Source organism: Vigna radiata, unplaced genomic scaffold (genome assembly GCF_000741045.1).
Source record: "Vigna radiata var. radiata cultivar VC1973A unplaced genomic scaffold, Vradiata_ver6 scaffold_70, whole genome shotgun sequence".
NCBI lineage: Eukaryota > Viridiplantae > Streptophyta > Magnoliopsida > Fabales > Fabaceae > Vigna > Vigna radiata.
The window spans coordinates 1,468,417-1,483,557 of record NW_014542367.1 but is presented as its reverse complement, the minus strand read 5'-3'; the positions used below and the strand labels follow the sequence as shown (position 1 = coordinate 1,483,557).

General features: G+C 36.8%; 1 protein-coding gene across 1 annotated transcript; it reads left to right on the top strand.

Annotated features, from left to right (window-relative positions):
- The first annotated feature begins 1,596 nt into the window (after window positions 1-1,596).
- On the top strand, window positions 1,597-14,906 carry LOC106779985. Its single transcript, XM_014668209.2, has 3 exons — window positions 1,597-2,677; window positions 5,004-5,265; window positions 14,470-14,906. Exons 1-3 carry the CDS (start codon window positions 1,767-1,769, stop codon window positions 14,647-14,649), a joined length of 1,353 nt encoding a protein of 450 aa, XP_014523695.1. The 5' UTR covers window positions 1,597-1,766; the 3' UTR covers window positions 14,650-14,906.
- Window positions 14,907-15,141: the final 235 nt, after the last annotated feature.

Below are 15,141 nucleotides of genomic sequence, written 5' to 3'. Positions count from 1 at the left end.
ATATATATATATATATATATATATATATATATATATATATGCTCTAATATTATTGTCTGATACGTATATCTTTGTTTAAAAATGTTTAAGTTAACAAACATTGGTATAAATGCTCTGAAAATGTTTTTAAAGAAAATATTTAGCTCTGAAATACATACGAATTGAAAATCGTTTCAAAATCATTTCGTTTAGTATATGTATTTGTTAAACATAAAAAAGGGGAAGATTGTTAAGACAAAATAGTTTGGAGACTAGATCATATAGCAACTCAAGTTTTGAAGTTTAATAATCAGTATTAAACCAAAGATCACGTTGAAAGAAATATCGGTTTAAAAAGAAAAGTGTCTAAGAGAAATATATTTTGGAACATCTTTTCTAGATGAAAACAAGCCTTCAAGTAATGTTTTCTAGATTATATTATTTGAAGGACAAAGTTTAATGAACAATGTCTGATGAAAGGAAACATCTATCAATTTGAATCATCTGATGAATTATAGAATAATGCTTTCAAACTTATATCATCTAAACGGACAATGTTTTACAAACAACTCTTACAAAAAAAAGCGTCTCTCTAAAGCTTAAAATATGTTTTACTCAAACAATGTTAAATCAAGTAAGAGTCTTATGAATTGTGTAGATCATAAAAGTTTAAAGACTTGATCAAAATCATTGCACACAGGATAAAAGACGTTGAGATATATGAAGAACATTTTATAAATGTTTCCCCTTAATTCTTCTGCTTTGACACATCGTACAATCTATGTTTTGATAAAAGCTATGACAAAACATTGTACCTCTGCAAAGTAGACTTTAGTCCGACTTCTCACCTAAAAAGGCTACCAAGTCTCATGAAGTCAACCTCTCTATCTAGATCTAACAGTCTCTTCTCAAAGAAAGCTATATATATAGATGGATACATCAAAAGAAGACAAAAGGGATAAAATAGTGAACTCTTTAACGCTCATACAAGCATATTGTTGCTCTATACCGTCTATTCTTAAAGAAAGAACCTTTGCAAAATCTCATATTTCATTGTTTTTGTTTTTGTTCTCTCTTTAAGAGTCACAAATATGTATTTTTTTTATAACACTTGGTGTTTAGCTTAGTTGAGTTAAACAATATAGATTGTTGTCTAGAGTTAATACTATGAGTGGTTAAATTCGAATTAGTTGTGTTGACTAGGTGAATCAGGAGTAATGCTAATACTCATTGTAAACCTGAAGAAATAACACTTATATAATCTTTTTAAAGATTAGTAGAACCCTCTAAGAGTTTCTAAAGATAAACTAAAATAATAAAATAGAAAAATATTTTTGTATTATGAATTATTATTTGAATTTAAAAAATATAGTAATGAAGAAAGTAAAATTAAAAAAAAACAAAGACACCAAATATATCCTCTTTATATATAATTTATATAATTATAGATATTTGCTCTAAAATACTCTAATATTTAAAGTTAGCTAAATGTAACACATTTGACTATTTTCCCCTTAAAAATCAATAATAATAATAATTGGTGTGGAGTTAAACTAACAGAAGTATTTATAACATGAATAAATAGATATAAGAGTATTTATATCAGGAAACAGATAAACAAAACTCAAAAACACCCACGTAATCACTTCGTCTTCTCTCTTTTTCTTCCCACAAAAGTCATACACAAAACAACCTCAAATCCAAACAGAGACATAAAAGGAAACAGTGAAAGTGTAAGAAGGAGAAGGAGAAGAGAAGAAATCCAGTGGTTACGTTTTCCTTATGTAATGCATCAAAAGAAATCCGAACTCCAGATCGGAAAAGAAAGCAGCGGCATCTCTTCCGATTTCAAACCCCTCCTCCTCCACCACCACCACCACCACCACCACTCCCACCCAGTCCACAACCTAACTCCCAACCACAACCTCGAAACCCTAACCTCTACCGCCCCCTACAAAAGACCCTCTCTCTCCAAATCCCAAACCCTCCACAGATTCCCAAAACCGCGCCACGCCACTGCTCCCTCGGTCACAACCGCCGGCGCAACCGCCACGTGGCTCTCCTCAGCCGTCTCCCTCCGACGGCGCCTACGTCAACGCGTGCGCCTCTTCCTCTTCCTCTCCCTCCCCTTCTTCTACTTCCTCGTCTCCCACCCTACGAACTCCTTCCTCCTCGATTTCCTGTCGGCGTTTTTCTTCTCCGCCGCGCTCTTCTTCTCGCTCAACCTCGCCCTGCCCCGAATCCCCTCCCTCCGCCTCTTTCTCAAGCCCAAGGCCCGGCCTGCGCTCAAGCTCCCCGTGTTCTGGGCCCGGCCCGCGAAGCCCGAGTTTCAATTCTCCGTGGTTGCGTATTCTAACGGCGACGTTTACGAGGGGGAGTTCAGGGGAGGAAAGTGCTGTGGGAGTGGGGTTTACTACTACAGCATGAGTGGGAGGTATGAGGGGGACTGGGTGGAGGGGAAGTACGATGGCTTTGGGGTAGAGACGTGGGCCAGGGGGAGTAGGTACCGGGGGCAGTACCGCCAGGGGCTCCGCCACGGGTTCGGGGTCTATCGGTTTTACACCGGCGATGTTTATGCCGGGGAGTGGGCCAGTGGGCAGGGCCATGGCTGTGGGGTGCACGCATGCGAGGATGGGAGCAGGTACGTGGGGGAGTTCAAGTGGGGCGTTAAGCACGGCCTTGGACACTACCATTTTAGGTATGGAAATGGTTGGGTTGGTGGGGTTTGGGGATGGGAAGTGTATGTGTTGTTTTGATTGAAGTGACGTAGTTTATGGTTTATGATCAGGTGTTTTTATTCTGAAAGTCAAACAGTAGTAAAATTGGGTATGAGGTTGGTTTAGCTTATGATCAATTTCGGACCCGGAATCAACATTTCATGGTGGAACCGAATTTTGTGAATGTTTTACTCGAAGTCGCGGTAGCTGGTGTTTTGCGTGATTGGGGTTTGGTCTTGTGCTTTGTCTTTGGTTCCTTAGGTTTGTGGATTATGGGAATTTCTTACTTCTGGACAATGTTTTGGTTGCTGTGTGTATGTTTGGGTTTTGTTTGTTGTTTACTGTGTTTGGGCCTTGACAAATGGTAATGGTGTTGTGTCGGCTTTTTGTGGATGTGAACTTATCGCTTGCTTGTTTGTTTTGGTTTTATTTGTTGTATATGTGAAGCATTGGTGAGTTACTTTGGCAGGATTTTGCGCGTGTATGAGTTTTTATGAGATGCTATTTTTTGTGTACTTATTGGTAGCAATTGTGGAGCATAATATATCATGTACTTATAGCAAAGCCATTGTTTTTCTCCTATCTTTTAGGAATGTAAATTTTTAGTCTATCTTTATCCATTTCCGGGAAGAAACTAAGTTGTAAATGGACCTAATACCAATAACTTACTATGCTAATAATGATAGTTTATTTCACCTGCATTGGCATTTAGCTGCCAATTGACTAGCTGCGTGGAAGTAAATAAGTGGGAGTTAAGTATTGAAATCAAAGATAAGATGCAGCAGGCATGAAGTTGGTCAAATTTGGTTCAAAAGCGCCTGTGTCCACTACCACTATTTTATAGAAAGCCAAATTCATTTGTGGTGCCTGACTACCAATCTGATACAAGACATCAGTCTGAAAATCCTTCCATCTTATCCTACTACATTTTTAGTTTTAAATCAGTAAATATCTAGTGAGTAGTAACTTAGTAAGTTTGAGTTTGTGGGGGAGATGAACCGTGAAGTAGGGAAAACAAGCTTGCTTCTTACTCTGATCATGGTCTAAAAAGACCATCGTGGCAATCATTTCTATTATCCTGGATCAGAAAAACCCAAACGGATTAGAAGGGTACAGATTGTAGACTAATCAATTTAGTAATGAAATAGTATTGGTGGATATCACATATGTCATAATTCCTGTATTTGTTATCTCCTACAAGTTTGTGTAAAACAGGGGACATTTTCCATAGGAAGTAAAAGGTAAAGGTGGCAACAGAAAGCATTTTATGATATTGTTTGAGTTCATTTTCATTATCTTAGTGGATAATGTCATGTCCTTCTATAGAAGAAAGATCAATACCATGGGAGAGTAAAAGAAAACCATTTTGAGGGAATAAATTATTTCCTTATTATTTTATATTCCTTTTTGATTCATTTGAATGAAACATAGATAATTGTCTATAAAGTAGACAACCAATATAAAATCTAAAAACTGTAAAATTTAAAGTGTACAAATTATTTGTATGTATTCATGTTCTTAGAACTTATCTTCATTATTGCTACTTTCAGTTTACAAGGGTAAGAGGTATCTGCACCCAAGGGAAAGAGGTATCTTCAAAGGTGCTTTATACCTCTCAAACTTTAAAACAATATGGTATTCCACAACATGGCCATGTGATCTTCAGGTCACGTAGCAATAATTCCAACCGTTTGGATGACACGTAGTTTAATTTTGCAAGCTGGTACAAGTGTAGTGTCTTTTCTTGTTCTTGTTCTTGTTCTTCTTCTCTCTCTCTCTTTGCTTTTCCCACTTAAGGAAACCAGTCAGTAAAACACAAAAAGGACTATTTGTTCTCTGAACAGGTGTTAAGTGATCCTATGATCATGGACAACTGAAAAAGTACTATGATGAGGACGGTGAATTCATGCTTGTGGGATTATGTGAGATTGCAATTAATTATATAGTATCTGCGAGGAGTAAAGAGGGTTATGGGTATTGTTGCATTATTTTTCTCCCCTCTAGTGTCTCTGTAGTTGCTATTATTGTACAGCAATCTTCTTCTTCATTGTTTTTTCTTTAAATGGACTTTGGTGTCAAGTATCACTGAATGGGATCTTGGGCATGCAGTTAATGAAATTTGGGGCTTAGTTCTAGGATGCATGAGAACATTTTTCTGATTTTTTCCTTGAGTGTGGGTGCCTCTCTTCTAAGGATCATTGGTGTATTATCATTGAATTGAATTATGTAGTGCTATGATTGGTTCCTTGTTCGATGGTCAACAAGAATAGTATTTTATGTTTGTTGTAACATTATTTCTGTTATCAGAAATGGGGATGCATATGCTGGCGAATACTTTGCGGATAAGATGCATGGGTATGGAGTATATAGTTTTGCAAATGGTCATTGTTACGAAGGATCCTGGCATGATGGCAAAAGGCAAGGTCTTGGAATGTATACATTTAGAAATGGAGAAACCCAGTCTGGTAATTGGCAAAATGGAGTCCTTGACATTCCCAGCACACAGAGTGCCACCTATCCTGTTTCTCCTGTTGGTGTCAATCATTCTAGGGTACTAAATGCAGTGCAGGTACACTCTACATTTGTGACTTAGTTTACCTTAAGTTATTGTTTAGTGTTCTTTCCTGATTTATCATTAAAGAAAAGACGTTGGCCTAGAATGATCAGTCTAGATGGATTCAATTTTGTTGTTGGTGCTTTTCTATTTTGTGACAAGGGAAAATGGATGTATCAGTCTTATGAGTACATTACTCTATCCTCTCTTTTGGAAGATGCTTAAACTGTTAAGACAAAATTGTTTATACTTCTAAACGCTTTCATATTTTGAAGTTTAGTCAAATAACATTAAACAAAATAAGAATCTGAAAATGCCACAAACTAGAAAGATAGGATAGGCAAAAACAAAAGAATTAGGCTCAAATCCCCAACATAGAAAAACTTTAGAAAAACACTTAGATTTGTAAGAAACGTAGAAACACCTAAGATAAAACATTCAGACGCAACGCTAAACGACTCACAAGTCAAAGCGTCTAAGAGAGTTATGCTAAACGTGTAAGCTTCACTGTACCAATGGTATTGAGTAGAACTCTCGAGAAAACAGAAAAAAAGTATCAAGATGATGCCTTTGACAAAACACTCTAAAAAGTCTAAATAAAAAACATAAAGAAAACATAACCTGTCAAACGCTCTTACTCTAAAAAGGAAAAATCGGAAAAAGCCTTAACATTAGTCTAGACGAAACCATGAGTTAAAACTCTTACTCTGTCCAATGATGAAGTTCTTACTCAACGGTTGGTATCTTAAAAGAATTGGTAAACCCTCAACGATAGAAAATGTAAAAAAACACTTTGTTGTTTTGAGCAAGCATTAAGTGATATTAAATGCTTAACTTTCAAAAACAACAAAAGTGATAAGAGATAAGACATATCTGTTGCATGCACAATCTACTCTATTCTATGCAAATAACCTACTCTACACGCATCCACCTGCTTTATTCAAAATATTGGACGTTAAAGACAAACAAGATATTTACAGAATGTTCTCCACTTAAGAAGTGGTCTTTAGATGTGGTGTCTGAAAGAAAGTACAACCTACTTCAAGCAAAGTTTTGAAAAAACGAGCCTGCTCTGACAAGTTGACTTTAAACCAACTACGACTTTACACGGAAGAAAGAGAAGACACAAAAATCAAGGCTAAGAGCTCTGTCTAATGGATTTCTTTTCGAGCGTTTTCAAATAGAAGATCATTCAAAGAAAGAATCACGAGCATAACATAAGCGAAAATATTCATCCTACAAGAAGCATTTAGAAGAGAAGCATTGAAAGCTCAACAAAAAATTGAATATCTGAGAAGAAGAAAAATCAAGCAATACTCTCGAGTTTCATTGTAATATTTGCTTACTGTTGTAAGAAGAGATAAAAAGAGAAACGAGAGAAACACCCAACAAGTCTTTATACTGGATTGTATTGTACACATCCTCTCTGCGAGAGTAATAGTTTAAACGACTTGTAAACAATCGTTGATTGCAATTCTGAAGGGAATTAAAACATTTTTTGTTGAACTCAGATGAGTTAAGGAAATCTAGGCAGCGTATCAGAGTATACCAGGATTGTCTAGTACCAGGAGTGGTGTGAATACTCAACTGATCTAGGGTTACTGGAGGTTATTTGTTGATCAATATATCAGGAGTGGTGAAAAATACTACACAACCAGGAGTGTGTGAAACTCAACTAGGCAGTGTATTTGTAGATACCAGAATGTCTAGGGATACTAGGAGTGGTGCGAATACTCAACTAGTCTAGGGTAACAAAAAGGTTATTCGCTGACTAGGAAAACCAGGAGTGGTGAGAATACTTAGTTATAATCTTGTTGAAGGTTATAATGGAACCTTATGTTGATAGAGGAGATTGGACGTAGTTCAGTTGGAGTGAATCAATATAAAAATATCTATGCATTTATTGTTTACTTCTGCCTAAACGTTTCTTAGCAATTGCATTTTAGTTTTACATACAAGAAACTTCCATACTAAACGATTCTTCTTTAACAAAGAAAGTGCTTACAAACACTGAGTGTATATTTTGGATAGTACGTGTTAGAGATATTATATTTAGTTTATTTTGTGCTTATGTTAATTAGAGAAACATAGAACCTATATGTTTATTAGGAAAACATTGTTCTATTTTATTTTATTTTATTCTTACATATTCATTTGTATTTGGGCTTAGCCCATATTTCTTCTATTATAAATTGAGAACCCTATGTGTGTATTTAACACAAGGGAGATTTCTCCTCATCTCTTTCATTATTTAGTAGTACGTAAAAAGAAGTTATCGTTTATAACCACTTGCAAGGTTGAGTGTTTACTTGGTAAATCTCGTACTCAACGAACGTGTTATAAGAGAAGGGTTGTGAAAAGATTTTTTTTCATTGACACTATTCAACCCCTCTTCTAGTGTTCTTTTGGTACTTCAGTTGGTATCAGAGCTAATCTCGCAAGGTTAGTTCTTAAGAAGACTCAAGGAGACGATCCTAAGACATGAAAAACAAGGAGTGCAATTTTGATGATTTTCATCATTCCAACAATAATTTATCCACAAGGAGCAAAACAACTCCAGAAAACTTCAAGAGTATAAACGACATTTGTGAAGAAGTACTACTCAGAACACTCTGACAATGAAATTTTATCTGGATTCAATAACTAAAGCACATGACAAAGTTGTAGCAAAATGCGCAAAATTGGCTTGAACCTGTTGAGAAATAAATATACTGAATAAGAGATTTTCAAAAGAAAATGATGAGTTGAAAAAGAACTCACATCACCAAGGAGGAAGCAGAAAAGCTACAAAAGAATGTTAGCAAGACCGAAGAAGAACTAGCCATCTCAAGAAGAGAAAAGGACAGATCAATTCGAAAGCACAAAGAATTAATCAAGGATACAACAGGTGCAAAAGACACTAGGTGTCTCAATTCTCTCACACTTGAAAACAACATCCTGGTCGACGCGCTACACAAAATATATGGAGGAAATAAGGGTGTGAAAATGCTTATCAAAAGGAGCATACATCATATGTACCAAGAAGGCGTAAGAAACAACAACATTGGCATAAATCATCTTTTAAAATCAAAAGAAATCACTCCCAGACTCCAACAAAGTGCAAAATCTCAAGCCAACATGATTAACAAGAAGAAATACAAGGTTAAATGTGTACCAAAAATTCAAATTCTCAAACTCTCAAACGTGCTGGATGATCGAGTGGAAACACTTGTTATAAGACCTGGCAAATGGCTTTTAACTGTACACAATGGAAAGAAATTATTCATTCCTAAACTAGACGAGTCAGGAGTTGGAAGCAATCAAGAGAATGAAGAAGTCAGAGGAAAAATCAGAAATCTAAGAAGAAAAAGGTATGTTTACCATCCTTTACTATAAAATAACCTTTCCGTATGACGTTATCTACACCTTGGTTGGTAAATATGTATATATATATATATATATATATATATATATATATATATATATATATATATATATATACACACCTGGTCATGTAGTCTACCTATCCACACTTAACACATCAATATGTATCCTAACAGGAGAAAATTGATTAATACTAAGCAAGCGTCTAGACACCCCTTACCGTTTAGGAAACATTAAGCTCACTCAAATGTTTAGGACACATAGTCTGAGTGACGTCATACATGACATCGTTTAATACAACTCTTCTATAGGCTGTCACAAGCTTAGGCACAAACCGCGTCTGTAGGGTTCATGACACGTCATTCAAAGTAGAATTCCATTTAGAACTTAACCTTCCACGTCATAGTCTGCCATGTAGCACCGTTTAAAATAAACAATGATGACTCTTTTCAAACTCTCTGAAAAATACAACTTCCTGACCCTAACCCATTCTCTCACATCATAACTGCCAAACCTAAACCCTTTGTATTCTTCAAGATTACCAAAACCCTAGTCTTTGAGTTCCTCAACAACCCTATTCTCAAAAACCTCAATTTTCTAAAAAGAACCTCTTAAAAATCATGACTGGTCAATCGGAAGAAGTCATCACTCTTGATGAAGTCTTCTCTAATGCAAGAAGAGCATCCACTCTACCTTCACCCATGGACAAAGCAATCAGAATCTATGTGGAACACTGGGTTGATATCAAGGAACTGACTATGACATACTATGTGACACACATTGATGTGGAATTCACCGTTTCTTTGTATGGGATTCTCCCATCCTACCTGAACTGATCTATCAGTTCTGGACAAATATGGAACTAAAAGGAAAAGAAATGACTTCGAAAGTGCTAGGTCAAGAAGTAACTGTCAACATCAAGATCATAGCCAAGGCTATTGAGTGTCCTGGAGTAGGCAACTGCTACTATGACGAACTTCAGCATGTTTGTTCTAAGACCTTCCTTCACAAGAACAACTCTCATGACCACATTACAAAGCTGGGTAGATTTGCCATCTTCCATATGAGGACTGGTATTCCGTTCAATCTACCCTATGTAATTTACATAAATATGATGAGCAATATTAGAGGAACGGATGGTTACAACTTTTGGACCTATACCCCTGTCTGATATCGAGAATAATGAAACATCAAGGGATTATGAATCATCTAATGTCACCATCCACTTCGATCCTGGTAAAAATGCCACACTAGTAAACGGTGCGGTTAGAAGCCAAAAATTCAACATTGGGAACATCAAGCAAATGAAGTTGGAATTAAAGAAACACAATAGGTTCCCCCTTTGGAAACAATATGGATAGCCGCTGAAAGGAAAAATAAAGCAGAACCTCCTCATCTAAACGTTGAACTAAAGGAAGGTCTTTCAATGAAATGGTTCAAGAAAGGATTTTGTGAAGTAGACAAAGGCCTAAAGGGTCATGAGGCCTTGAGAGTATATTAGGGGGAAAGATTAACCAAAGAGCATGTAGAATAAATGGCCTTTGCTCAACGTTCTCCAACTCCATCTATTTAAACAATGTCCAACGCTCCATCACTCCTGCTAATGGAGTAAATTCAACACCTAAAGAGTGGTAAGATTATTAAGCTTCCAATACTTGAACCCTCCATAAAAGAGAAAGAAAAGAGGGTGAAGTCATCATCAATTGAAAGACAAAATCCTAAGGAAAAATCAGATTACAATTACGGACTTGTCATCAAAGAGCTAAAGAAACATGAAGCCTTCTCAAACAAGAGAAAAGAACTGGAAAGCCAGACTGCCACACCAGAGCCAACATCTAAGAGACAAGATAGTAATCAAACGATCTATAAGACCAATGTTGAGTGCTCTTGCGTCCAAATCTAGTTAAGCAGAAATTGATACTCAGATCATTCCAGATGAAGAATCTCCACACCAATCAAAGGAAGTGATGCTAGTTGACCAATCAATCTTGCAAGAAAACCAAGTTGTTGTAGTTGGAGACATGTTGCCCGTGGAACCATTCACAACTAAAACCCTCCCAAAACCAAAAGATCCTTAAACACTCCTACCTCTACCTCAGCCTGTCGAAATTGAACCCTTGTCAATTCAATTTTTTCATGAACAACCTAGACCTGAACCATCTGTAACCCACGACTCAACCTCAAGACCTACCTTAAACATAGCATTCTTCTACCCTTTAGACTTCCAGCCCACACCATACCAACATTTCGACTATCCACTTCACATCCCAAAAAAAATTATGAACCCTGTGATGTAACTCCCTATCAATCATCATACCACCATACTCCTTCACCCGAGTATCAAAACTTACCATCAAACTATATAGTTGCCCTTCCAATTCCCACTATCGTTAGAGAAGTATATCCTAATCTCATACGATTACCACCCTACCGTGTACCAAAAGGGGTTATGGCACTTATTCGTTATGATTCACACCCCACAAATTAGAATATAGATACTGAAGAAGAAGAAATAAAAATGGTGATAGAACAATCAGAGGTGCAACAGGTGTTAATCGAATGGCAAGAGGGGGGTCGAGATGGAGCAACATGGGAGGATAAGGTTGCTAACAGGTGTTTATCGAATGGCAAAGATTAGTACCCAGATTTCAACCTTGAGGACAAGGTTGAACATGGGGCGGTGGGTAATGATAGGCAATGGATAGTGTATGAGAGGAGAAAGAGGAATTAAATATCCTAACTATTTTAACAGTTAGGATAAGGCGGGAAAGGGACTGTATAAATAGTCCCTACTGTGTTGTGTAGAGGTGTTTTTTGAACATTAGTTGTATAGAGAGGTTCTTTGAATCCTGTGAGGGAGGTTATGCTCCCAACTATTCTTTGTAAAATGACAATTCTACTACTGTGAATAAGAGAATTCATTCTTTCATCTCTATTATCTGTTATCCGTGGGTGTTATTTTTTGGGTTTCATACTGAGAAACCTAACACCATTCACCCCCTTCTAGTGTTTTTCAGATATTTCATAAACTACACTCCCTTCCCTTGAGCACCTTACTAATTGTCAACATAGAAAACCTAAACAATTATGAACTTGTAAATGCGCCTCCCAACAAAGGTTTTGGTATTCTTTTATAATTGTAATTATCAACTTTAGCATTTTAAATGGAGTTTTATATAGCGATATTCTTGCCTTTGAAATTTCATTGACATTTTTATTTCATCTTCCAAGGTCAGGAAATTGATAGTGTCAATCATGTAAAGAATCAGAGGGAAACAAAAAGCCCTAAAATGTTTTTTTTTTCTTCTCTTCATTAAAATAGATTCAGGTGTAGCTATATTCATCTTTCAAGGGTGGGGAACGAATGTGTTTAACATAAGAGGGGAGGGATTCTAATTTAAGCTTCTCTTGAAGGAAAAAATTTACTCTATGGTTTTTATGTGGAATGTATCAGTGATGCCTTCTTATGATTTGAATTACTGTCCTGTATCTCATGCTTCTTGTAATTTTGTATTTCTTAATCTAAAAATTTGTTATAATGGTTTTCTTTGGTTGTAATTCTGTCTCCAAGTTTGGTTTCTTATCTGCTTATGAATGAGTGCCTTTTGAACTGAAATTCCAATAAAAAAGGTGATGTTACTGATAGGACCATGAGGGTCTACGTTAGAAGAAAAGGGAATAAAAACAAAACATAATCTGTGAGGGGTTTGGGTTGTTAGGCTGTGTAGTCTCCTTGTTGTGTTAGCTATATTAGGGGTGGAAGGTATTGAACATTTTCTGTTACCCACAGAATAATACAAGGTTTTTCTGCAGTGAGTGTGTGTTGTGTTCTGTCATCAAAACAGAGGATAGTCTTGGTTTCTTGTTACCAAGAAACCTAACAATTGGTTTAACCTGCCAGATCAAGAAGAAAAAGAGACATGGAAGGAATATTGAGTACATTGGAAAGATTGGCCAGCTAACAGGGAAGAGCCATAGTCGAATTAAAGGAAGAAAATAGGGGAGAGTTTCCAAGAAATTAAAGATATGTTGAGGAAGTTACAATCCCATAAAGCTATAACTGAAAGGAAGGACACTATTCAAGAAATCAGGGAGATCTTCCAAGAAATTAAAGATATGTTGCCGAATTAAAGGAAGAAAATAGGGGAGAGTTTCCAAGAAATTAAAGATATGTTGAGGAAGTTAGAATCCCATAAAGCTATATAACTGAAAGGAAGGACACTATTCAAGAAATCAGGGAGATCTTCCAAGAAATTAAAGATATGTTGCGGAAGCTAAAATCACATGAAAGGAGATTCGAAGGCAGCCAGAGCTCTGTGAATGGAGAGAAAAGAGGAAAAAGGGAGCTTCCTAAAGAGGAAATCGGGGTTGAAAGGGAGGAAAATCAGAAGTAGCCAACTAGTTTTGTTGGTTCTGGGTTGTAATCCTCTGTTCCAGCAGATACTTTAGGCTTCTTTGGTCTGTATAAACCAAAAATTTTTGACCAAGCAGACAGAGTCGCTAGTGTTGGATGGCAAGGACTAAGGCCATCAGTTCCTTTTCATAGATTGACTTGGAGAGAGATGTTTCCTATAAAGCCTTTCTAAAATATGCAATAGGCTTTTTATTCTGTGACAAAACTGCACCCACCCATCTACCAGAAGTGTCGCAGTCCACATGGAATGTTTGAGTGAAGTCCAGTAAGGCCAATACAGGGGTAGTAGTAATAGTCTCCTTTGATGCCTTCATTGTGTCTGTGCTTTGTTGCGACTGATTGAATTGTCCCTTCTTTAAAAGATCAGTCAAAGGTTGAGCTATCTTACCATAATTTTTGATAAATCTCCAGTAATAGCCTGTAAGAGCTAAGAATCCTCTCAATGCCTTAATGTTTTTCGGTTCCGGCCAATCCAACACTGCCGTCACTTTCTCACTATCCATTTCCACCCCTAACTCTTTAATCATGTGGCCTAAATATCTGATGTGTCTCCTCCCAAAATCACACTTCTTTTTATTTGCCAAAAACTGCTGCTGGCCAAAGTGGGGAAGGTGTCTTGAGAAACACGTTTTTGTATCTTTGTTGTGGATAGGTTTGTACCTGCGAGAAGGGAGATTGTTTCCTTGAATATTATTGAACATTTTCTTTGTTACCCACAGAATAATACAAGGTTTTCCTGCTCTGTGTGTTGTGTGTTCTGTCATCAAAACAGAGGAAAGTCTTGGTTTCTTTTCACCAAGAAACCTAACAGTTACACAGGAAAAATTAGCCAGAATTTCCATAGATTTCACCTACATTCAAGCGTTGTTGAATAAGATAATATGGCAAAAGTCCCCATTTATTCAATAATTAATGAGGTGCCCCTCGTTCTGTCTAAAGGTCTGGTTGTCTACAATTTTTCCATATGGACAAAGCTGAGAGAATGTCAGAGACTTGAACATTGTCTTTTATATGTATCAAATTAGTTCATTCAAATAGAAGGAAAGAAGTGACAAAATTAACTGCATACAGTTTGTGTTAGGGAGTGGAGAGTTTATGAGAGGAGGAGAAAGAGTTAATGCCCTAACTGTTTTAGCAGTTAGGAAAGGCGGGAAGTTAGGAATTGTATGAAATAGAGTTCGGTAATTTGTATATGGTTGTTGATTATTTTTCTTTGGTAAAGACAGGACCCACTGACCTGAGGGGGGAGATTAGGCTCCCATGTTCAGAATTGTACATGTATCTTGTTGAATTGAATACAGAAATCATTATTTTACAGAGTGAATTCTTGTTTTGTTAGTATGTGAGTCTTGTTCTAGTTAGGCTCCATTCGCAGGAACCTAACAGTTTGTTTGAATCATGAGTATTCATTGTTAATAATTTGTTTGTTTCTGAACAAACAGGAAGCAAGAAGAGCAGCTGAGAAGGCCTATGATGTGGCCAAGGTAGATGAAAGAGTGAATAGAGCAGTAGCAGCTGCTAACAGAGCAGCCAATGCAGCCAGAGTAGCTTCTGTCAAGGCTGTGCAAAATCAAATGCATCGTAATGTTAACAGCAAGAGCATCCCAATCTCCATTTTGTGAGGGTATCAGCTGCAATTTTTGTTACAGTAAAGATGCACGAGATTGTTGGAAGAGATCGATATTTTAAATTGCACCATTTACACTGCCATCGTCACCACAGGCTGAGCAAGCAGATTTATTGTCCTCTGCCTTAAGGCTTGTATAGAGGGAAAAATGGTGATGGCTTCCACTTGGTAAATTTCTACACACACACACACACACACACACACACACACACACACACACACACACACACACACACACACACACACACACACATATATANGGTAAATTTCTACACACACACACACACACACACACACACACACACACACACACACACACACACACACACACACACACACACATATATATATATATATATATTTATATATTTATATATTTTCCCTTTGCCTACATGTAAATTTATGTAGATGTAAATGCTGTGGTATGCGGGTGAAACCTCAACCCGGCTACTGTTGTAATATCACTTGGTAAAATAAGGAGAGAAAC